Source organism: Triticum urartu, chromosome 3A (genome assembly GCF_056163025.1).
Source record: "Triticum urartu cultivar PI428250 chromosome 3A, HENAU_Tu73, whole genome shotgun sequence".
NCBI lineage: Eukaryota > Viridiplantae > Streptophyta > Magnoliopsida > Poales > Poaceae > Triticum > Triticum urartu.
In genome coordinates, this window is record NC_141875.1 from 50215188 (window position 1) to 50239691 (window position 24504).

At 47.7% G+C, this 24504-nt stretch overlaps 4 protein-coding genes, 1 long non-coding RNA gene and 1 other non-coding gene across 7 annotated transcripts; 1 reads left to right on the plus strand and 5 right to left on the minus strand.

Moving 5' to 3' along the window:
- Window positions 1-1076: 1076 nt before the first annotated feature.
- LOC125547887 (dirigent protein 21) lies at window positions 1077-1855 on the minus strand. Its single transcript, XM_048711630.2, has one exon. The coding sequence runs from the start codon at window positions 1768-1770 to the stop codon at window positions 1267-1269; it is 504 nt and encodes a 167-aa protein (XP_048567587.1). The 5' UTR covers window positions 1771-1855; the 3' UTR covers window positions 1077-1266.
- Window positions 1856-2789: 934 nt separating this feature from the next.
- LOC125547888 (uncharacterized) lies at window positions 2790-5379 on the minus strand. Its single transcript, XM_048711631.2, has 11 exons — window positions 5199-5379; window positions 4912-5120; window positions 4729-4817; window positions 4461-4517; window positions 4246-4354; window positions 4047-4148; window positions 3892-3956; window positions 3669-3775; window positions 3504-3568; window positions 3339-3393; window positions 2790-3249 (listed from the first exon to the last, which is right to left on the minus strand). Exons 1-11 carry the CDS (start codon window positions 5257-5259, stop codon window positions 3089-3091), a joined length of 1080 nt encoding a protein of 359 aa, XP_048567588.2. The 5' UTR covers window positions 5260-5379; the 3' UTR covers window positions 2790-3088.
- A 1102-nt stretch (window positions 5380-6481) lies between these two features.
- On the minus strand, window positions 6482-7037 carry LOC147978420 (uncharacterized). The gene is made up of 2 exons (XR_015618094.1): window positions 6859-7037; window positions 6482-6697 (listed from the first exon to the last, which is right to left on the minus strand). It is a non-coding gene; the product is annotated as an uncharacterized LOC147978420 (long non-coding RNA).
- Window positions 7038-8521: 1484 nt separating this feature from the next.
- Window positions 8522-8603, minus strand: TRNAS-AGA (transfer RNA serine (anticodon AGA)). The gene has a single exon. It is a non-coding gene; the product is annotated as a tRNA-Ser (tRNA).
- Window positions 8604-10017: 1414 nt separating this feature from the next.
- LOC125542694 (LRR receptor-like serine/threonine-protein kinase RPK2) lies at window positions 10018-22094 on the minus strand. Of its 2 annotated transcripts, XM_087546267.1 has the most exons (4): window positions 19076-22094; window positions 17992-18115; window positions 10551-10858; window positions 10018-10421 (listed from the first exon to the last, which is right to left on the minus strand). In XM_087546267.1, exon 1 carries the CDS (start codon window positions 22058-22060, stop codon window positions 19148-19150), a length of 2913 nt encoding a protein of 970 aa, XP_087402393.1. In that variant the 5' UTR covers window positions 22061-22094; the 3' UTR covers window positions 10018-10421; window positions 10551-10858; window positions 17992-18115; window positions 19076-19147. The 2 variants fall into 2 exon arrangements, with proteins under 2 accessions (XP_087402393.1, XP_048561791.2); XM_048705834.2 differs by lacking the exons at window positions 10018-10421; window positions 10551-10858 and having other exon boundaries at window positions 17987-18115.
- On the plus strand, window positions 15558-17853 carry LOC125542695 (Major facilitator superfamily protein). Its single transcript, XM_048705835.2, has one exon. The coding sequence runs from the start codon at window positions 15773-15775 to the stop codon at window positions 17741-17743; it is 1971 nt and encodes a 656-aa protein (XP_048561792.2). The 5' UTR covers window positions 15558-15772; the 3' UTR covers window positions 17744-17853.
- Window positions 22095-24504: the final 2410 nt, after the last annotated feature.

Consider the following 24504-nt stretch of genomic DNA (forward strand, 5'->3'; position numbering starts at 1 on the left):
GTCGTCGAGTTCTTCTCTACTGGCCTCTCCGACTTCTTCGACATGGCGTACAGCTCGTGCAGGTCCCAGTCTTCGCGCGCTCGATGCTGGCAACACCGCTGCGTGCCTTCGTCCACGATGTCTCCTCGGGCCTGGCAAGCCTGGTGCGACGCTCCGTCAACTTCGTCTTCGTCCGTCTATGCTTGCCCGGTGCTGGCAACACCGGTGCGTGCCTTCGTCCACGATGTGTCCCCGGGCTTGGCAAACCCGTCGAGACGCGTCGTCAACAACATCTTCTTCCCGGCGCAGCACTACTTCGACACCACTGCGCCCATGCTAACTCGGCGCCCCCTTACGCCCGCGGCTCCACGGCGACTTCCTCGACACCGGCCACCCCTACTCGACATCGACCACGGCATTCTTCGCACGGCTACCTCGACCACGGCTCCACCACCCACGCTCTCGGCTACATCGACAAACGGCACAAAGGGCTACCGCCTGCTTGAGCAACCTCGTTGGTTTCCGCTCCAGCCACGACTCCGCGATGCGTCGACCGTTACGACTGTGGGGGGTGTTCGTCGGCTTGTCTTCGGATTCTTCTCCAGCCTCACTGTCTGCGTCGCTACCGTTGTGACCGCGGGGGATGTTGAGTAACGTGATTGTATTAGGAAACATAGGTTAGACTAGGAAATATTCTGGATTGCCTTGTACTTCAAGTAGATCATGTACTCCTATATATATGCCCACGAGGCTCAAGCAATACAACGATTATTCCACCAATTCCTCTCTCTCCCTTCTAACAGTGTCAAATGCTAACAACAACATAGAACTGAAAATATAAGTAGTTCTGAACGGATCTAAAGCAAGCATATCTAAAAGGACCCCGATAACGCCCGAACATTCGAGATTTGACCATGGCAAATCGAACGGTTTTTATGGCAATTTTTAATGAAGCGGTGATGGCAAATTTAGTCGGCAAGCATAGCAAATCCATACTCAGTGTATTGTCTGTCAGGAAATTGTCGTGCGTGTCAACTAAACATGACATTCTCGCGTCGCTAAAATTGCCTTCGAAAAAGTTATTTGGATCATCGTCATTACCAAAGCCGGGCAACATATTATTTGATGAACAACGTTTGCACATATTCAACATTATTATTGCACTCGTATGCATGGAGGAGCAGCAGAGTAGACATATAGTAGAAGACAGACGGAAATACATAGGTGAGAAGTGAAACAGATGCTCATGTGAGACGAAGGAGACGAGCTCGCGGTCCGTCACGTATTTCACGGGTTGACGAAGACGTCGAGCTCGAGGACGGCGTTGGGGTGGTCGAGCCGGACGGTCTTCCACAGCACGTAGCCTGTGGCCATCCTGAACTGGCCCGTGCCGCCGACCACCGACAGCTCCCGCACCGCCGCGCCGATGTCGTCCCGGCCGACCACCGTGACGGAGGACCCCGCGTAGGGGCCGGAGGTGAGGAGCACCTCCATGGTGACCAGCAGCTCCGGGTTCCCCTTGGACGCCCAGATGTACCGCCCCTGCGCGCGCCCCACGCCCGCCGACGTCGCCGACGAGGTCGCCGTGAGCGCGTCGTCGATGACGATGGTGTCGCCGAAGTGGCCGCGCGGGCCGTCCAGCACCTGCACCGCCGTCGGCGCCGGGCCGGTCAGCACGTCGTGCATGTAGAAGTGCAGGTGCGCCGACGCCCCCGACACCGCCGCCGGCCGCGCGGCCATGACGGCCAGCAGCGCGAGCAGCACGGAGCAGAGCCGGCCGCCGGAAGCCATGGCAGCAAGAGAGCTCAGCTCAGGACTCAAGTGTCTACCTGTGTGATGTCTTGTTTCTGCTCGCTACGGATTCATCTGAATCCTTGTGTGCTGTATATATACACGCACGCAAGAGAAATATGAGGATCCATCTTGGTGATAATGTTGCTGAGGTGTATGGTCGGTGTGACAATAATTTCTCAATGATCATGCCTGGTTTGTTTGTATTGAGGGCAGCAGTTGATGCGTCGTCTTCTGGATCGGGCCGCGTTTATGTTGCCATTCTTCACTGTCGAGGAGCGCGCATGCATGGTCCCGAGCTGCAGATCGAGATCTATCAACAGCAGAAAATGTAGATGAATGTATCAATCACCATTGATTTGTAGTGCGGGTTACATAGCTGTGAAGTGGCGATTGTTGCCATAGCTTGGGAGCTCTGGATTCAGATTTCAGAGCTCCATGTTTTCTTGTTGAAAGAGGTGAAGTGGCGATTCCAACAGTGAAAATTGCAACAAAATCTACCATGCCGTGGTAACGCAAATGGTCACGGCAATTTTACCTCGAGAAGCAGTAAAAAAAATCCTCAAAAAAGTCAGAAAAACGAAAGCTTAGCCAAATGAGAGTTTTTCCTTTTACTACGATTTTTTTATATAGGATGGTATAAGCAGGCACAATGCTGTTAAGATGTACCATCACATCGTAATGACTGGGAAGAAATAAAGAGAAAACAGATGACACCCCCCCGTGCACTTGTCCAAGAGATTTTCGAGATAGTTGTGTTTTGTATGTGATTCTTGGGCGAAATTCAACATCCTTCTAAAACATACTCCGTCCGTTCGGAAATAACTAACGTGGTTTTAGTTCAGTTTTGAAAACCACGTCCGTTATTTGAACTAAGACCATGTCAGTTATCTCCGAATGGAGGGAATACATTTTTGTTGAGATGAACTAACTGGAGAACTTGAACACAAATACAAATTGCCCAAATGAATGATTTTTTGAAATACTTTGCCCAGGTTGGCACGCCATGATACTCTTCACATCAGAAGTCGAACTTGTCTTTTTCCCTGTTCTTTAATTACATTCATGTTGTTAACAGTGAATGAGCTAACACTCTCCTTCAGAACCGTCAATTCATATGTTTCATAAAACCGACAAGGCTTAGGTGAACTCAGCCGTTGCAAAAATGCTGTTCTGTATTGTCCCTTTGGAGACATTGATAAAATTGGAACGGTGCAGAGAAGATTCACATGGATGACATGCACAAATTGCCACTGTCTATTTATCATATCTGGATATTGCAAAGTGCTTACAAAGAAAAAGATCATCTGTTGGAACATTATGGGCAAGGATTGGGATATCTTGCATGTACATAATTGATCTCCGCCAAAATTTCTTCACAGAGATGGACCCCTGTGGCCTGAAGAACTTCCTCGAGCTGACATAATTTAGTAGCACCGCAAACAGCTGACCCCACGAGGGGGTGTCTCAGTACAAATGCTGAAAGCATAAAGATGAGAAGAAATGATCAGTGATTAATGGCTAAAAATTCAACTTCGCAAAGAACATAAATTATGTGGTAAACACACCAACTGCTAGGATTGATGGTGAAATGCCATACTTGACGCCAATTCTTCTATATTCCTGAAATAGTTTACAAGAATTAATGTGTGCTCATTCTTCTACATTCCTGAAATAGTTTACAAGGACTAATGTGTAAGCATGAAGAAGACAGAGGATGGCTACTACCGCACCTTCACTGCCAATTCCAGCTTGGGGTTCTGCAGATTGTATCTGGATTCACCCTCGGAGTATCTCCCTACAAAGCAGGAGGAGCACTGATGATGCGGAGCACAAGAATGAAATTAAAGGGACCGGGAATCTGGCTATGAAACTACTTAAAATGTAAAACTTGACACCTTTGAAAAGATTCATCCTTGCATCTAGCGGACCGCTGTCGTCGGACGAGTGATACTTCCCTGAAAGTATACCCATTGCCATTGGGCTGTAGGCCAGCAAACTGATTCTGCAAATGCCATAGTTCACCAAGGCAAGTTAAGAAAGTAACTACAAACTGAGATGGGCAGCATTTGTCACCCACAAAAGTAGCTAACTGAAGGTTGAGGACTATGCTATGGATACCTCTCGTGATGGCAGCATTCCGCCAACCCAGCATCGAAATTGCGACACAGCAGGTTATACGAGTTCTGCAAAATGCATATGAAAATAAGTATTAAGTGCTATCGCGTCACTGAAACAATACACATCTAAATGATTAAATTCACTCTGCTACTTACTTGGACTGTTAGTATCTTGGAGCGCAGCTGAAAATCACTAGACAGTTGAAGGAACTTCATCAACCCATATGGTGTTTCGTTGCTAAGGCCAATGTACCTGATCTAACACCAGGAATTTAAATGAGTCTGCCAAAACGGGAGAACTAACATGTTGTACAAATAGGCAGGATATAACACCGACAGCAACCCTGCAGCATACCTTTCCAGCCTCTACGCCTTTTCCAAGCGCCTCTAGTTGTTCTTCCATCGGTATGGACGCGTACTGACGGCTCGGATCGTAGTCCGTCTCTCCAAACATAGGAACATAACTACAGGGTAAGCATGTCTTGTGTTAGGACTTGAGGCACATGATATGATACTAGCAAAAAACATAGCATTGCAGCCACTGGCACGGAATGAAGTTGGTGGACAGACCGGTCAGGCCAGTGTATCTGGTAGAGGTCGATGTAATCCACGCCCAATCGGCGCAAACTGCAACCACAAAAGGAGAGCATATCAAACATTCTTCAGATAATATGAACAGAAATACCACCCGTCCAACCAAGCAAACGGTTCCTGGAGGAACATGTACTGTGTTGGTAAACCATTTCATTCTGAACAAAAACTGACTAGCTTCTGAACTTAGAACAAAGGATCAAGTATCTAAAGTTCTGAATAGAAGAAAAATTAGCAATTGACCAACCTGGTATCGATTGCCTCCGTGATGTTCCTGGAGTCGAGAGCCACCGGCCCGCCACGGATCCACGTCATCTGACCAGACGGCCCGGCGACCTGCCCGAGCAACGCCAGGATCGAAACACAGAATAAACTGCAGTGTTGGTAGATTTTACTGACGAAGGGCATTGGCGGCTGACGACAAGCTGACCTTGGTGGCGAGCACCACGCTGTCGCGGGGGACCCGCCGGGCCCGCAGCCACCGGCCGACGAGCTCCTCGCTGCGCCCGTGCGTTTCCGCGCGCTGCGGCACCGGGTACATCTCGGCGGAGTCGAAGAAGTTGACGCCGGCGTCGAAGGCGGCGTCGAGGAGGCGGAGCGATTCCGGCGGCCCGCTTTGCTCCCCCATCGTCATGGTCCCTGCGGCGCCGGAATCTGGTCAGCGCAGAAGCGTGGGCGGAGGCAGGAGACAGAGGATGGATGGATGTGGGGCCGAACCGAGGCAGAGGCGCGAAACGGACGGCAGGTCGGGGGCGAGGTGGAAGGTGGGCATTGCCATGGCCGCGCTCTGTTGCTGCTGGCTGCCGCTCTCACCTACCTATCCTCTCCACTGTAGTAGGAGGCCTCCGCCGATGAAGGAGAGAGAAAAGTGGAAACTAACGGGAACACGGAAATGCCCTTTGGTGAACTTAAAAAACATATTTCCACAGCGCAAAAAAAATTCAAAAAAATGTACATACAGAGGTACACATATGACGCGTTTTTTTGAATAATTTAGATTGCATGACAATATTCTTTCATACGTGGCGTAGACGAAAAAACAAAACGAACATAAAAATGGGTCCCTTTTTTGTTGTTGGGACCGGATTATTTTTCCTGTGCACCTTGCAAATCATAATATTTTTAAACGAAAATTTATAGGATCCACCGTGAATATGTATAAGTTTTTCTTTTTTTGAAACTTGAAAATGTGATTTTTGAATCATTTGAGAAAACGGGACCCGATGCCCCCGTCCTCCATAAATACGCACCCGGAAAGAATAACTTTAAACTTATCTCTTCACACCATATTTCAGCGGCATAACACAAACGACAGCTGGCAAAAGCGTGAATGAAGCGTCGAGCTGTTACCGAAGGGTTAAGGTGTTGCGTCACATATAGTCTTAATTAATCACCTATGTAATTAATTAAACCAACCACACATCGCACAACAACTCATCCTCCATGCTCGAGTAGCTCTAGCTCACCATCATTCGTACTTTAAAAGACGACATGGCATTTCAAATAAGCACAATGGCATTTGACTGAACACCTGCCAGGCGTGGTGTCCGCCATGGAGGTCGTCGACAGGGGGGCGGAGTGTGCCTGGATATAAACGGCTCCAGGGTGGACAAGTCCATCGTAAAGGCAAGCGGGCACGGTGCTGGTTGCGGACGTTCGACAATGCCTCTATGGCGATCGGAGAGGTACATTAGCGACGATGGACGTGCTGGATGCAGATGCAGATGCAAAGCAAGAGGGAGATGGGGCATAGTGGAAGGAAATGGGACCAGGATGGGGGACTGGGTGGGCCGGGGTGTCATACTTCTACGTGTCTGTTGTCCTGTTGAAAACGTGTCCGAACCGCGTCGCGGACGATACATGTCCATGTTGGATGGTTTACGCGGTTCAGACAACGCTGTCCAGATGGATGCGGACGGTTTGAGGATCGGCGTTGGGCATGCCTTAAATCAGAGGTTCATGTGAATATATTCCAAAATGCCCGCAAAATTCTCGGCAGATTTGCATGCAATCCATAAATTCCATTTTTATTATAGCATTTTATTTTATCTAGACATAAAATGGAACATTACACGGTAATGCTCATATGAAACAGCAACAGTCCATGAAGTTGGGCGGCATGACCTCCCCTCCCCTGTGGTATCCTTGCTGCTTGCAGTAGTTGCTGCATTCAGGCCGGGAAAAACACTGCCCATATTCCGATGCGTCTCTTGCATCTACAAGCGAGATTTATTTGGTGAGCATTCACGCTATCACTTCGATGGTCTTGAAAGGTCCCGAATTTAACTGGAAACACTTAGCCATGTCTATGGCACAGGGAATTCTTAGGAAAAAGGTTCAAGCTATGCAGGAATCTCGAGAAAATAGAGGGACTTACAGGCAGAGCAAAGGAGGGCAAGCATGGCTACAATGACGAGAAGGATCTTGCACACGATGGAAGAAAACGTCGTTGCCATCTCTCTGGTTGTCTGATGCTACTTGAAGTCTTCCAATCTACTATTCTTTTACAGAGAAAATGGTTTCTATGTTGGCTTAGTCGAAGTCGTCTGAAGATTCACACGCATATATATATATATATATATATATATATATATATATATATATAGTGACGGAGAATGAGTTATCTTAGAACTGAAGCAGTTATCTTAGAACTGAAGCTTCTGTACTGTTTAATGCTAATAATTTAGTGTGATTAATGTTGTGTAAAGATATGCATGATATCAATAAATAAGGCTCTAGGAAGGGGCGGCCGCTCGCGCTAGCCACGTCGATGTTTTTTACTGTGTCAAGGGATAGAAAAAACGTTGCTGGATAGTACCTCCCTCGGATACACCCTGTAAAGAAAAAATACTCCCTCAGATACACCCTGCAAGGTCATTATAAAAAATACATTTTGCATATGTACAAAGCCAGTAACAATAATCGAGACAAAAATTAATAGTGTTTCCTCGTACATGCAACTTGTTTAATACTACACTTGCATGCATGTAATCATAATAACACTGTGCTACTTCCTTTTCATTCCTTCCTTGCATGCATGCGGGTGTATTAATGATTCTGGTTAACAAAAAAAAAGTTGGCTTGGAAACCCGTCACTAAATTTACGTTGATACCTATAATTTAAGTTTGTGGCCTTGTATAAAAGAATGGGGGGAGTACCTTCCTCAGATAGAGAATGTTTATTGCTATAGTGGGTGCCGGTCAGTCCGGACGTTTGAGGTCGATTTGAGTGTTCATCTGAATGTTTTTTTTAACCGGTCAATGACGAGGCTATCTACCCGGACATTGAAAGGTGTTTAAGGGGCCGGGCTGTAGATGCTCTCTTACTTTGTGGCTACATGCAAAAGAGGTAAAAGAACATATCCTCTAGGAATCTGATTGATTACACAAGAGTGTCTAGTGAATAAGTATACACACAAAAAAGATGTAGTCGACAGGATTCAAACCTAGAGCACAAAAAAAGGTATGATCGGCTATCAACCCGGGCGTTTGAGGTGTCTGTCTGAATGTGTTTTTTACCGGGTAAATGACGGGTCGTCTACCCGGACATTGAAAGATGTTTGAGGCGTCGGACTGTAGATGCTGTCTTACTTTGTGGCTACAGGCAAAAGAGGTACTCCCTCTCTCTCAATTTACAGGGCGTGCGCGTATCCTTAAGTTGTCAATTTGACCAATCTAATACAAGTCATATATTATAAAAAATATATCAATATAAACCGTATAATTTTTGTGTTATATAGTTTATATTAGAATGATAAAATTGGCAATCTAGGAATACGCGTAGGACTTATAAACTGAAAGAAAGGGAGTACAAAAAATATAACCTCCAGGAATATGATTGATTACAAAAATAAAAATGAGACCAATCCAAAAATTAACCCTCGTTGGCATTTTTAGCCAACGGTCGACGCTCCGCCCTCAACATGATTGATTACACGAGAGTGTAGTGAATGCGCACACACAAAAAAGGCGTAGTCTATTTCGCAAAAAAAAAAGGACGCAGTCTGCAGGATGCGAACTTGAAGCGCAGAAAAAAAAGGCGTGGTCGGCAGGATTCGAACCTGCGCGGGCAAAGCCCACATGATTTCTAGTCATGCCCGATAACCACTCCGGCACGACCACTCCATGTGACAAATTTATTTTTGATCCCTAGATACTAGCAACATACCAGAAGCTAGATAGTAATATCACCCAAATGGGATTATGATATTCTGCAAGATGAGTACTGCAGGTAGCATCGAGTATGTGGGGTATTGCACCTGCCGTATATTGTCCTCTTCCTTTGTTGATGAAGCGAGAACCCGGCACCTGTCAATGCACACCGTGGGCATGCATGCATGCATGCACAAGGAAGGAGGAAGAGACTGCATAAGAGCATCCCTGACTAAATCATTCTGCGGGAACGGGACAGACAGGCAGACACCGGTCAAGGGATCGCTCCGTCGCACCAACCATGCGCGTGGCACGCCATTGCATAAGAGCATCCCCAAAATGAGACCTTCAGCATATGTTCAGGGCGATGATCTGCGCGTCCGTACAGGAAGACGTGGAGATGAAGTGTGATGCCACTCAAGCTGGATCATCTTTTCCCCTCGAAGCTTCTTTATTTTCATCTAGGTTACTGTCGCAAACCGTTTTCATCTGATGTTCTCCGACGTGAGCAGTGGGTTTAAACCTCGTTATGAAAGTTTTTGTTGGTGCCACCGGGTTTTCGCCCCATGGGTGGCAGATATCGGATTGCGAGCATTTGCAGTGGGTTTTACGAAATCGTGCTTTGAACCCGTTTCTTCCATTTCCCGTCTCCTGAACCTTTCTTGGACCAGCGTTGTATTTCCGTTATGTTTATAATAATGAAAAGGGGATTAGCCGGATAGATAAATGAATAGTTGGTTCGATTTAGGATCAAAATTTATTTCCAAAATGCACGTCTTGTTCATTGAAATAGAGGGAGTGCTAGTCTAGTGCCAAGGCTAAACATATGCTCCTGCACATGCAGGAGTAGTAACGATTAGAGTTTTGCTGTGAGATTTTGCTTGCGCGTGCCTGTCATTGTCGCCGTCAGGATCAATCAGGATCCTCACACCGTGTTTCCAGTTAACTAGTGTTATTGAAGAGAAGGAAAGAAAATTATGGCATGCATTGCATCGCCGGACAGAGCCAGCAATGAGCGGAAACCTGCCAGAGCCATTTGCTGGCAGACGCATGAAGCAGGCTATCCTATCAGAGTTGTATTCTTCAGGGAAAAAGAGCGCAACGACAAGTTCCCAGTTTGCGTAACAAATCATGCATGCACGCACAGTAGTGGAATACGACCGCATTTCCATAGTAGATTTGTTAAGGTCGTGCCGTGTATGAATGTGTTTGTCATCTGAGTGATGAGTGAAGACAACCCAAACGATGCCAACCTATCCTATGCTTGCTCGTGACTTGTCCGCGAAAAATGAGACTAGTGGCTACTACTTGTACGAATGCCAAACATATGCAGGAGTAACCAGCCATTATATATAGTTTGTCGAGAGATTTTCTAGAGAAAAAGTTTGTCTCTGCGAGATACTAGTATTGCTTTCATTTCAGGTAGGAGTACTCCACGTTTGCACTGTTTGCAGACGTACGTATATAATCAACTAGCTGTCATAATCATGGAGGAATCTCCAGAGCAATCCTCGCACTGTGCTCTTGTTAATGAAGCCCGCGTCGGCGCCTGATAGAGTCAGGCATGTGCAGAACCATGCGCTTTTTTTCTTCCGGTAAGCCAGGCGTAATAAGTGGAGTTTGTTGTGCATTTTGCTTCCAAGCACTCCCTCTGCTGCACTGTTAATTTGCAGACATCTGTGGTGTTAACCAGCTGTGCAGAATCACTGTGGTGTTAATCATGTTGCCTGCGACAGAATCTGCAGGAGGCATTTGCTGGCAGAAGCATGAAGCAGACGGGCAGCGGAGCTGCAGAAATATGTGTGCCAATGACCGAAACTTATCAAATTCATCAATGTAATAGTACAATATGAATTTTTTTGGTATACAGTTTGTGTTTTGCCAGTTGAAAGAAAAAACACGAGAGGGTTAGGTAACCTGAGCAGAGGAAGTAAAACAGTAGACGGCACTCCGCGCATGATTCAGTTCAAATTTCCCGCCTGATCCGATCGGAAATGGAGCGCTGGTAAGACAGGCATGGCAATTGAAGGGCCGTCCTCGAATGATCTCCCTTGCATTCATTTTGGTTCATGTTGCAAATTCAGCAGTACTTGATGGTACAATTATGTGTTACCAGGTGAGATCCACGCGTACTGGTACCATCCATCAATCCATTATTACTTGATTCACTCACTACTGCCGAGTATAATTAGGAGTTATCGGTACTCCCTCCGGTCTTTTTTAGTCTGCATGTAAGTTTTGTCGAAAGTCAAACTATCTCTACTTTGATCAAATTTATAGGAAAAAATATAAACATTCATAATGCCAAATTAATATTGCTAGATTCCTTATGAAATGTGGTTTCATAGTATATATATATATATATATATATATATATATATATATATATATATATATATTATATATATGAAATGTTGATATTTTTTAATATAAATGTTCTGCTGTGCTTTTTAAGGTTGATTTCGAAAAAGCTTACGATAAAATTAACTGAAGTTTCATGCTTGATGTCCTAAAAATGAAAGGCTTCCCTGAACGTTTTGTCCAGTGGACAAAAGATGTCATTAGTAATGGAAAGGTTGCCATCACTATTAATGATGTTATTGGCTCGTATTTTGTTACCAGGAAGGGTTTGAGGCAAGGGGATCCGTTTTCCCCCTTGCTTTTCAATTTGGCGGCTGATGTTCTTGCTACCCTGGTGCAAAGGGCGCAAAAACAAGGATTTATCAAGGGAGTGTTGCCTAGGTTGTATTCAGGAGGTCTAAATATTTTGCAATATGCGGATGATACTATTTTCTGTTTTGAAGATGACCTTGAGGGGGCTAGGAACCTCAAGATAATTCTATGTGTTTTTGAGCATTTGACCGGTCTGAAGATTAATTTTTTAAGAAGTGAAATTTTCTGTTTCGGTGAAGCTTTGGAGAAACAAGCTGACTACGCCGGCATTTTTACTTGTGCTATTGGGGGCTTCCCTTTTAAGTATTTAGGTCTTCCCCTACATTATAAAAAGCTTTGTAATGCTGACTGGAAGCCAGCGGAAGAAAAAGTAGAGAAAGGAGCTGCATCATGGCAGGGGGCTCTTTTTATCTATGGGTGGTAGGCTTATCTGTACTGAAACTTGCTTGAGTAACATCATTAGTCATTTACTTAACTTTTTCCGTCTACCAAAGGGAGTAGGCAAAAGAATCGACTTCTTTCGAGCTCGGGTGCTTTGGCAAGAGAAAGAGGGGGTTAGGAAGTTTCATTTAGTTAACTGGCTTGATGTCTGCCAACCTAGAGACCAAGGGGGGTTGGGTGTTACTAATCTGGATATCAAGAATATTAGTCTTTTGTGTAAATGGCTCTGGAAACTTGAGAATGAAGATGGGGATTGGCAGGAGATGATTAGAGCAAAGTATTTGAAGAGGAAAACTTTGTCTCAATGTGAGTCATCTTCTGCCAACTCTCATTTCTGGAATGGTATCATGAGTGTTAAAGATATCTTTTACAAATGTTGTCAGAGAATTGTTGGAGATGGGTGTAAAACTAGATTTTGGGAAGATGCTTGGATCCACAACAAGCCTCTCTGTCAACTTTTTCCTCGCTTGTACAAACTTACTTTCCATCAAAACATCACGGTTGCTAAAGCATTTGAACAAGATTTTAACTGCATTAGATTTAGGAGATGTTTATATGGGGAGACATTGGATATGTGGAATAAACTTCTAGATATGTGCAGTCAGGTTGTTCTGAGTGAGGAACCTGACAAAGTCAAATGGATTTTGACCAGCTCTGGCCAATTCTCTGTTAAATCTCTTTATCAATATATTATTGCTAGGAGAGTAGTGTTCCCTTTTAAGCTTCTGTGGAAACTGAAGGTACCTTTGAAAATTAAGGCTTTTATTTGGTTAGTTATCAAAGGGAGGATCCTGACCAAGGACAATTTGTGTAAAAAAGGCTGGAAAGGCACCAACAAATGTGAATTTTGTGATGCCAATGAATGTATTGACCATCTGTTTTTCACTTGCTCTTTTGCTCGGTTTCTTTGGAATGTAGTTGGGAGTGCTTTGGGAAATCCCCAAACACCCCTGTCATTCTTTGACTTTTGCCAGAATTGGCTTCCTAAGTATACTGGGAAAGATAGAGTGGTTATAGCTATTGGTACGGCTGCTTTATTATGGTCGATCTGGAAAACAAGAAATAAATCTTGCTTTCAAAGTTCTTTACCTAAAGATCCTACTGATATTATTTTCTCCTTATGTTCTGTGTTGGATTCGTGGGGTGTGCTACAGAAAAGAGGAGTGCAAAAAACTCTTAAGGAAGTGACCAAGAGGTTGGCCCAGATAGCGAGGGACGTCTTCAAGCGTGCTTACGGCTGGGGGCCTGCTGTACGGAGGCTCTGTTGATCAAGTGGTGATAGATGTAGAATTTGCGATGATCTCTCTCGTTCTTTTGCTATAGCACCCTGTAGGTGCAAAGTTTGGTATCTCAGGTTGTAGTGAGTTATTTCACCTGATGCAAAAATGTAGCTTTTTTGTTGATGAGCTTCAAGTTGTTGTAGCATCCTGTAGGTGCAGATGAAGTGCCTCAAGATGTAGGAGTAGTTTTTTTTTCATGATGCATATGTTAGGTATCGAAAGAAGTTAAGTATGTATGAAACTTGATTCGTATGCTGTGACTTCATTTTCATAATGAAAATGGGGGCCGTGTGGCCCCTCTGATCAAAAAAAATATTTTTTAATATAAATTTGGTCAAACTTTACAAAGTTTGACTTGACACAAACCTAATATGTAGAATAAGAAGGACTACAGGGAGTAGGTGTGATTTCGTTTATTCAGTGGTGTTAGTTCCACATATATCTGCAGTCCCTGCCTGCCCCCATTTATTCATCATTAGCAATATTTGTTTGGTTGGGGTAAATGGCTGGGCAGTACCAACAAGAAAGAAAGGCAACACTATCTGGCCCACGAGGACTTTAAGAACAGATTCAGCACCAAGTATAGAGAAGAAGAGATTCTGCCCGCATTGTTTGCATGCAGTTGCGGACACGATCAAGTGTCAGTCAGGATGAATCCGCAAGCTCGAGCTATCCACGCACTGTGTTTGTTGTCGGTTATCATACAGAGTATTCATACTAGTCCTACTACCACGCGTTGCCTGACAAGGTCAGCCGCGAGCAGAATCTCGCTGCATGAGCCGTTTGCTGGCAGGCAGAGGCAGGGCATGAAGCAGGGTATGCATGGTAGCAGAGCTTCAGAAAGAGATGCAGATATGGTTGTTGGTACGAGCCTGCATTCAATATTCCTCCTTCTCCTTGAGCAATAACTAGTGTACATACAGACAGTTGTTGGCTACACTACATGTTTGGAAGGACCGTTGGCCGTTGGTGCAACGGTGGTAGGCGACGCGCCGAATTCAATCCAAAGCTCCCGCCGATGCGATCCGCTCCGATCGCATCGCGCGCTCTGGAAGATGGAGATGAGATGGAGCGGTGGCAGAGACAGGCAGGGCATTCAAGGTTGAGGCTCTCCTCCAACGATCTCCCCTGCCTCTGCCTGCATTCTCATCTCATTCATTGATCCATTCATGTTGCGGATTCAGTTGGATCCATCTCAATTGGTATTAGCACATACCCCCTCCTTTCCGGTTTATAGGGGTTATCTCAAAATTTTAGTTTTTCCATTTTATAAGGCTTAATTTGGTTGTTTCCCATCACATGTTCAGATTTTAATTAGTACATGTAGTACGTGTCTACGTACATGTGGTTTTCATTTCCTTTCAGTGGAGGAGACTGCTTTTGAATTAGCAGAGGTTCCAGCATGGATCATGGAGAATCAGTCTCTCCGTGCGTGCCGCCGTGCTGTCGATCTTGGTGAGGCTGGATATCGTTTCGTTGCACATGAATTCTAGTGGCCAGGCGTTGTTGTTAGCCTTGCCCGTGGTGAGTGCGGTGCGGTGCGGTGGTTGGAGCACGCGTGCAAGCTAGTAATCTACTCTGTCAGCTCGGTCCTGCACCACTCTGTCCGCGAGGGTGTTTCATTTAGACGTAGTTATAATGGAATAACTTAGTTAGTAATATAGCACACTTTAAGAATTTTTTTATGTGACAAGTAATTAATAAGAGGTGGTAACATAACATATTACTGTAACATAGTAGTACTTTCCAAAATAAGATAAATCTACAAGCTAATAAATGAAGCCATCTAATATACTAGTACTATGGATTATGTTACTTTACATTAGATGATAACTTAGGCTAGTAATTATATGCATGCATATGACACTAGCCTAAGTTACTCCCACGTATACATAGTAATAGTGTACTACTAGAGTCTGTTTGGTAAACACTTGGGCAAGGACATGGGAGTTTGCACAAGGGTGTTTATGAAGGGATTAGGCATGGGAAGTAGATTTTTACTCCCATTCCCTTGTTTGGCATATGATGGGAATTGGCGTGGGATAAAACTCTCCTCACGAATTAACAGGGTACCCCCTGGGAAGAAATCGGTGGGAATTGGCTTCCCCAACTCCCAGTCCCCTTCCCACTTAAACTCCCATTCCCTCTAATCAAACAGTGGATTTTTAATCTCCTTATCCCTCAACTCCTATTCCCCATCTCTAATTCCCCTAAACCAAACACGCTGTAGGTGTATTTTTCTACTACTAATTTGTTTGACGGGCATCATAGTAACGACCACGTACTTACGGCCTCATCTCATGCGAGCTTCCTGAGGCAGCTTCCATTCATTCATTTCATGGGCTCATGGCCATGGTGTGAACCATGGAGTTTAGTTACTGCACAGCGGCTCCATGTCCATGGACTGACGGCACTTCTCTCGTTCAACTTCCAACAGGACACATCGCAAGCACGCAGGCGAGGTCCCCTTCAACTTCTCAACTTCAACTTCAAGTTGAAGCGTGGCGTGCCACCATGCATCGTCCTTGTCAAGCAGGCTTAATGCTGCCATTAACTCTCTCCTTCCTTTCTCGCTGCCATCCTCCTCCCTCCCTCCGCCATAAATCCCCGCTCCCGTCTCCATGGACCTCTTGCCATCGTCAACAACCTAGAGCAGAGCAGAGGCTCCATCCATGGACGCCCACTCTCTTCTTGCCAACTTTTGATCTTCACTTCTCACCCTCCAACTGAACTGTAGCCGCCGTGATGGAGGAGCCAACACATACACCACCGCGCAACAAGGCCAAGAAGGAGATCAAGTCGCCGCCGCCGCCGCCCCTCACGATGAGCTCGCTCTCGCTGCAGCGCAAGAAGCTCGGCTCCCACTTCCTCGAGAGCGACGAGCGCCGCCGCTTCTACGGCGCGTCCGCTGCGATCGGCACGACGCCGCTGGACATCCGGGGCGCGCCGATCCCGGAGCGCGACCTCGCGCGCACGGGCGGCTGGGTGGCCGCCTTCTTCATCTTCGGCAACGAGACGGCGGAGCGGATGGCCTACTACGGCCTCAGCGTCAACATGGTGGTCTTCATGTTCAAGGTCATGCACCTCCCCTTCGCCGCCTCCGCCAACGCCGTCAACAACTTCCTCGGCATCTCCCAGGCCTCCTCCGTGCTCGGCGGCTTCCTCGCCGACGCCTACCTGGGCCGCTACTGGACCATCGCCGCCTTCACCACGCTCTACCTGCTGGGCCTCATCGCGCTCACGCTCTGCGCCACGCTGCCCGCGCTCGCGCCGGCGCAGGACGGGTGCGACAAGCTCGCCATGCTGCTCGGCGGCTGCGCGCCGGCCCAGCGGTGGCAGATGGCCTACCTCTACACGGCGCTCTACGTCACGGCGTTCGGCGCCGCGGGGATCCGGCCCTGCGTGTCCTCGTTCGGCGCCGACCAGTTCGACGACCGGAGCGCGGGCTACAAGCGCCGGCTCGACCGCTTCTTCAACCTCTTCTACCTCGCCGTCACGGTGGGCGCCATCGCCGCCTTCACGCTGGTGGTGTACATCCAGATGCACCGCGGCTGGGCGGCCGCGTTCGGCGCGCTAGCGCTGGCCATGGGCGCCTCCAACGCGCTCTTCTTCGCCGGCACGCCGCTGTACCGGCACAAGGCGCCCGGGGGCAGCCCGCTGACCAGGGTGGCGCAGGTGCTCGTGGCCGCCTTCCGGAAGCGGAACGCCGACTTCGGCGACGGCGGCTACGTGGGGCTGTACGAGGTGGCCGGGGCCAAGTCGGCGATCCGCGGCAGCGGCAAGATCGAGCACACGGACGACTTCCGGTGGCTGGACAAGGCGGCGCTCCGGCTCGACGACGACGGCGAGGAGGAAGAGGAGCAGGAGGAGGACCCGTGGCGGCTGTGCACGGTGACGCAGGTGGAGGAGGTGAAGATCCTGGTGCGGCTGCTGCCGGTGCCGGCGTGCACGGTGATGCTGAGCGTCGTGCTGACCGAGTTCCTGACGCTGTCGGTGCAGCAGGCGTACACGCTCAACACCGGGCTCCTTGCCGGCGCCGTGCGCCTCCCGGTGACGTGCATGCCGGTGTTCCCCTGCCTGGCCATCTTCCTGGTGCTGGCGCTCTACTACCAGACCTTCGCGCCGCTGGCCCGCCGGATCACCGGCCACCCGCACGGCGCGTCGCAGCTGCAGCGGGTCGGGCTGGGGCTCGTCTTCTCCATCCTCTCCGTGGCCTGGGCCGGCGCCTTCGAGCGGTACCGGCGGCGGTACGCGGTGGAGCACGGGTACCTGGGCCTGTTCCTGACGCCGATGCCGGGGCTGAGCGCCTACTGGCTGCTCATCCAGTACTGCCTCATCGGGGTCGCCGAGGTGTTCTGCCTCGTGGGGCTCATCGAGTTCCTCTACCAGGAGGCGCCCGACGCGATGCGCAGCGTGGGGTCGGCCTACGCGGCCGTCGCCGGCGGGATGGGCTGCTTCATGGCCACAGCGCTCAACAACGCCGTCGACGCGGCCACCGGCGACGCCGTGAACGGCAGGCCGTCGTGGCTGGCGCAGAACATCAACGTCGGGAGGTTCGACTACCTCTACTGGCTGCTCGCCGTGCTCAGCACGCTCAACTTCGCTGTCTTCCTCTACTTCGCCAGCATCTACAAGTACAGAACGCCGCCGCCGACCACCGCCGGCACCAACGGCAGCACCAAGGGGGAGGTCTCGGTGGTGTCCGACCACAAGTGAAGTGAATGAATGAAATACTTGAACAGAACCTAGTTTTTTCGCAACCAAATTTCACTTGGATTGGATTGTGATTGTGGACTAATTTCAACGAGTACACAATTTGATCATCATTTTCAGATGACAGAGCACAGCGCAGCAGCAGCCCACATTAGTGAAAAATCATTGTAATGCCGTTGGGTTTAGAACTAACACAAGTTATCTCAGCTAGAACTACTTGCAACTATATACAATTAAGATAATGATCTCACCATCAACAAAAAAGATACTGCAAATCTTGACAATTGATCTAAAATTAATGAACCACTCTTGATTGAAATCCGATATCACCCCAGCTTTGATTGTCTTCTCAAAGATGAACATTCGCAGCCAAAACTGAAACGGAAAGAAAAACAAAGATCAGGGTTTCGTGATGCAACTCAAGCCAAACAAAATCTGCTCAACTGAATATCTGCGGCCAATCTCATCAATAGCATGTACGATACAAGCAAGGAGTCAATCTGGTAGGTGGATGAGTTTTGTTTCGTTTTGTTTCCAAAACACGATAATTTCAACCAATCTGGTAGGTGTTCTGATTCCAGCAGGCATGCCACCAGTTTCAATGACCAGGAATTACCAATCTAAGAGCATTACTAGTAGAACCCTCAAACCCTCACTAGCGTTTTAAGGGTCCAAAAATGATCTTTTTGTGCACTTTTACGGGTTGAAAAACAGGGGCAAAGATTAGAACCCTCAAACCCAACCCTTATAACGGAATATTCCCCATGAACGACGTTGTCGTTGCGCGCGGGAGGTCGACAGGGCGGCCGCCGGCGACGGGGGCGACTAGCAGCGGCGGTCGCAGGCGTGGACGCGGTAGTTGGGAGGATTTTTCCCTCCCGCGCGAGTATAACCGCCAAATGAGGGTTGGGATAGGTTTTGCTCCCCAACCCTTACCTTTGAGGATTGAGAGAGGGTTTGAGGGTTGGACCTTTAAAAAAATTTGAGGGTTTGAGGGTTAAGGGGTTCTAGTCTACGGCTTTTTTTCGACGAAAACTGTAAAAAAACAGTTATTTTTAGAGGTTTGAGGGTTTGAGGGCTCTACTAGTAATGCTCTAAACATGACTCTTGGATAAGAAGTTAACAGAGAAACAATTTTTATTTAAACAGCTGTTCAGTATGAAGAAGGAATGTTCAGTCATTCCAGTTCATGTGAAACTGATCCTCCTTTTAATGTTTGGTAAAAATATGCACATGGGGGGAATATGATGACTAGAAGGAACACTGCAGGAAAACCTGATTGTGTGACCTTGGCTCAGCATAAAAAGGACACGAAACAAAGAAGAAAATCCATACCTCGACGGTGAACCCAAAGAGACCACTGAAGACATAAGAATCATCATCTTTAAACTGCCGACTGTTCAGTGTTCATTGGTCATTCCTCAATTGCTTCAACCTTGCTGCAACCTGCCTCATTGATAGCCGAACCGCTAGTGACTCTGAGGTGCACGATATAGCGATCTTTAGCATCTCAGTCAATCTGTCCTTTGGCGATGTATCCCATAGTCCCGGAGAGAAGAATTCACCGGTGCGCTCTTCCTGCATCAGCATCCTTCCCCATGCTACGATCGTAAAACCATCGCCAAACTGTGAGAACGAGGGATCCAAGGACCTCTTGCCTGACATCAACTCTAGAAGAACAACTCCAAAACTGTAAACGTCAGACTTGTCGGAGACTCTGCAGGTGGTCGCATATTCAGGTGCAACATAGCCAAAGGTCCCAGCAACATCAGTTGTGGCGTGTGTTTGTGTAACTTCCATCAATCTCGCCAAACCAAAATCTGACAAGTACGCATTCAGATCCTCATCCAGCAGAATATTGCTAGGCTTGATGTCTCGGTGAATGATCCGAGGTGTGCAGGAGCCGTGAAGGAAAGCCAGGGCCTGTGCAACATCCATGGCTATGGTGTAAACCTCAGCCCAGGACACTTGTCTGCTACCCATCTCATGTATAAAGCTCTCAAGGTTGCCACCGGGGAGATAGTTGTAGATCAGGAAAGTGTCCGATTCTCCAATGTGGTACCCAATAAGTGTAACGAGATTCTTGTGCCGAATTCTTCCAAGAGTTGCGATTTCTGCATCAAACTGCTGGAGACCTTGGAAACGCCCCATGGCTAGCCTCTTCACTGCTACAAGATAACCAGGAGCCAGCTCAGCCTTGTAGGTAGCACCAAAACCACCAGTACCAATCAGGTTCTGGATACTGAAGTTACTTGTTGCTTGGATAATGCTGTCATAGTTAATCTCAGCAGGAGCATCAGCAAATGTTACTACCGCTTTCTTCTTAAAATTTTCAATTTTTGCTCTTTTCCTTCTCTCACACACAAAGAAGAGGAGGACTGCAACAACAAAAGACACTAGAGCAGTTGCAGACGCAGCTATAATTACCACCAGATACTTGGATTTGGTCATGTGGCCACCCAATCTTTGAGTCCATTTCTGGTGATTGGTTGATACTGATGATGGTGCAGATGCATTTGGACCCAGACACCGGGACAGCAGGGGATTGCCAACAAAGAAACCGCAGTCAGCAGAGTGCCTTAGATAGGGAATGTCACCTGATAGGTTGTTGAACGAGACATCAAACACCGACAGTTGAGCCAGTTCACTGAAACTGGGAGGGATGCTTCCTGAGAGCCTGTTGTGGTCAAGCATCACTACTTTAAGGCTTGATGCATCAGCTAAATGTGATGGCAGGATACCTGCCACAGAATTTTTTGATAAATCCAGAACCTCCAGAGCAGCCAAATCACCAAACCGCACAGGGACCTCGCCTGATAAATTGTTTGTCCTCAAGACCAGGACACGCAGCAAATGCAGGTCACCAATTCCAGGAGATATTGACCCATTGAACTTGTTGTAGCCAGCCTCGAAACTTTGAAGAGATGTACAGCTTGACAGCATATCAAGACTGCCCGACAACCGATTGCCACTCAAATTGACTGCTACCCCATTTGCACCCTTGCAGAACCCGAAAAACCCACCAGAAAGCGTGCTGTTGAACATATTGCTGTTGAGCAGCAAGCCATAGGAGTAATTTCCAACCAGATGCAAGTTAAGAGATGGTAACGCCCCGCTAAAGCCATTGTTGCTGAAATCATGGAGAGCAGCATTGCTAATGTCCCCAAGCACAGACCCAAAAGGGTTACCGATCAACGCAAGCCCAACCAATCCCTCATAGTACTGAATTACAACATCATCACCGATCAAACGGCTTGAGCATTTGCCCTCAACGGGCGAAAGGACCGGCCCTGACAGTAAGTTCTGGCTGACATTGAGGTACTGCATACACCCTATCCTCAACTCAGCAGGCATGGAACCCTGCAAGCTGTTGGAGCTCAGATCAAGAAATGCCAAGTCCCCACACTCCCCAAGCCATTTGGGCACTGGACCACCAATATAGTTCTGCCCAAGGTTGACCGCCCGGAGGCGGCAGGAACCGTTCCTGTACCTCGGCAGCCGGCCGTCGAAGTTGGCCCTTGGTGCCCAGAGAACCTCCAGCGCTGGGTTGGTGACCACCTCCGGAGGTAGCCCGCCGAGGAAGGCGTTGAACTCCGGCTGGTCCCCGGCAGACGAAGTGAGGTTGGTGAGCACGAGCACAGCGAGGTCCCGGCAGTTGCCGAGCTCCGGGGGGATCCTGTCGGTGAGGCTGTTGCGGGAGACGTCGAGGACGCGGAGGGCGGCGAGGCGGCCGAGGGCGCGCGGGAGGGCGCCCTCGAGGACGTTGCGGGAGACGTCGAGGACGCGGAGGCCGCGGCATTGGGCCACCGCGGAGGGGATTTCGCCGACGAGGAAGTTGCCGGCGAGGCGGAGGTGGGCGAGCGCGGGGCAGGGCGGCGAGGAGGAGGAGGAGTTGGAGGAGGGCGGGAAGGGTATGGGCCCCGAGAGGCGGTTGGAGGTGAGGTTGAGGGCGCGGAGGGTCGGGGACGCGAGGTAGGCGGCGGGGATGGGGCCGGAGAAGTTGTTGCCGGAGAGGTCGAGGCGGAGGAGGCGCGGCGGGAGGAGGGCGGGGAGGGCGCCGGAGAGCGAGGCCGCGGGGAGGTCGATGGCGGCGACGGCCGAGGAGGCGGGGTGGCAGGTGACCCCGCGCCAATGGCAGTGGTCGGGGTCGGAGGAGGACCAGGAGGAGAGGACGGAGGCGGGGTCGCCGGTGACGGCGCCCTTGAGCGCGAGGAGGGCCGCGTGGTCGCCGGCGGCGGAGGAGGAGGTGGAGGCCAGCGGGAGTACGACGAGGAGGAGGAGAACGGGCGGGAGGAGGAGGAGACGGCACGGGACCGCCATGGCGGCGGCGGCGGCGAGGTGGGGAGCGGAAGCGAGGGGGGGTGGGGGGGGGTGGGGGGGGGAGTGACTGAGACCGGTGTGGAGAAAGATGGGCGGTGTGGATTTTGGATTTTGAAATATGTTTTGTTTTGTTTTGCTTTTTCGGGGCGGCCGGATTTTACTCGAACCGCTACGTCTTCATCCGTAACGCTCCCGCCTATGAAGTTTCGTACTCATCCCCCATTTGAAGTGCCCCCTTTTATTCAAATGATCCTTTTGAAATGCTCTTTATTTCTTTTCGATCGCTTCATTTGAAGCACCCCTTTTTCCAAATGTTCCTTTTGAAGTACTCTTTCTTTCTTTCTTTCTTTTTTTTATTCGCAAAAAGAAATATGCTCTTTCTTTTTCACGATCCCGATTTGAAATACCTAGACCATATTTACGGACGATGACAAAACAACAGGTAATAGTCCAAGCTGAAAAAATTATACCAGCCTCCACATTTTTTTTACTCTTTTTTTTATTTTGAATGATGGAAGGGCATCTAAAGGTCCACACGGCAAGAAACAGCAAGCGATGATACAATATACTCCTACATAAGGACCTCGAGGGAAACATAGAATTGAAAAGTAGATTATGGCTTTTAAAAGGAGGACTCTAGCGGAAATCCGGTTTGACTCTTGGGAGCATATGCTCCTGTCCACCAAAAATGTTTTTTTGCAAATGTCAAAAATTTTGGAAAAAAAAATAGATGCGTTTGTTGTCACACTAAAACGCTACCTGCAAATTTTTAAGAGGAATTCTTAAGTATTTTGCAAATAAAAACACGTGGAACGACAAATGTTACCTTCAAATATTACACTTATTTTTTTCACCGACGAAGTACCATCATCCCGTTTCGCATGAAAAATGTCAAGCATACTTGTTAACACTAACAAAAACATCTAAAAATAATTATTTACTATTTTTTTGAATTTGCTGTTCATCAGGGAGCATATGCACCCCAGAGCCAAAACAGGCCTCCTGGACTCGATAACATAAGATAGAATTACAATAGGATCCGATGCACCTTCCACTCAAATTCAGGCTCGCCGTCGTTTAGGGACGAACCACTTAGACACGAGAAGACCTCTATAGTTGCAACTACACGCCATCTTTGAGCCGAACCAAAGTTGTAACCGCCTCCCTTATTGTAAAAGTACTAAGGTTCTTTCATGAATGATAGAAGGGTCCTAGAGGACCCATCGTTGCATCAAACATAAAACAATGATGCAATGTGGTTTATACAAGGACCCAGGAGCAAAGATAAATTTTCAAAGTAATTTGTGCCTTTTATATGGAGTGCCCTGGATTCTAGTAAAGAATTGGCTGCATTGTAAAATCTTATTCTCCCTCACTCGGTCTCTCTGATGCACTGCCCTCCTGAAAATAAATTTATGTTTGCTCCAACATTTGAAGGTGATCAACTAATAAGGCATGCAGAACCAGGGTAAAAAACGATCCGTCTTGTAGGTTGGAAGGATACCTCGAAGCAAACCAAAGATTTGAGGTTTTAGTCAAAATCCTCCATGATACAGAAAACACTCCATGTGTAAAAAAAATGAGACCAACCCAAGGGCTAACCCTGGGTTCTACTAGTAAAGAATTGGTTGCATTGTAAAATCCTATTCTCCCTCACTCGGTCTCTCTGATGCACTGCCCTCCTGAAAATAAATTTATGTTCGCTCCAACATTTGAAGGTGATCAACTGATAAGGCATGCAGAACCAGGGTAAAAAACGATCCGTCTTGTAGGTTGGAAGGATACCTCGAAGCAAACCAAAGATTTGAGGTTTTAGTCAAAATCCTCCATGATACAGAAAACACTCCATGTGTAAAAAAAAATGAGACCAACCCAAGGGCTAACCCTGGGTTCTACTAGTAAAGAATTGGTTGCATTGTAAAATCTTATTCTCCCTCACTCGGTCTCTCTGATGCACTGCCCTCCTGAAAATAAATTTATGTTCGCTCCAACATTTGAAGGTGATCAACTGATAAGGCATGCAGAACCAGGGTAAAAAACGATCTGTCTTGTAGGTTGGAAGGATACCTCGAAGCAAACCAAAAATTTGAGGTTTTAGTCAAAATCCTCCATGATACAGAAAACACTCCATGTGTAAAAAAAAATGAGACCAACCCAAGGGCTAACCCTGGGTTCTACTAGAAAAGAATTGGTTGCATTGTAAAATCTTATTCTCCCTCACTCGGTCTCTCTGATGCACTGCCCTTCTGAAAATAAATTTATGTTCGCTCCAACATTTGAAGGTGATCAACTGATAAGGCATGCAGAACCAGGGTAAAAAACGATCCGTCTTGTAGGTTGGAAGGATACCTCGAAGCAAACCAAAGATTTGAGGTTTTAGTCAAAATCCTCCATGATACAGAAAACACTCCATGTGTAAAAAAAAATGAGACCAACCCAAGGGC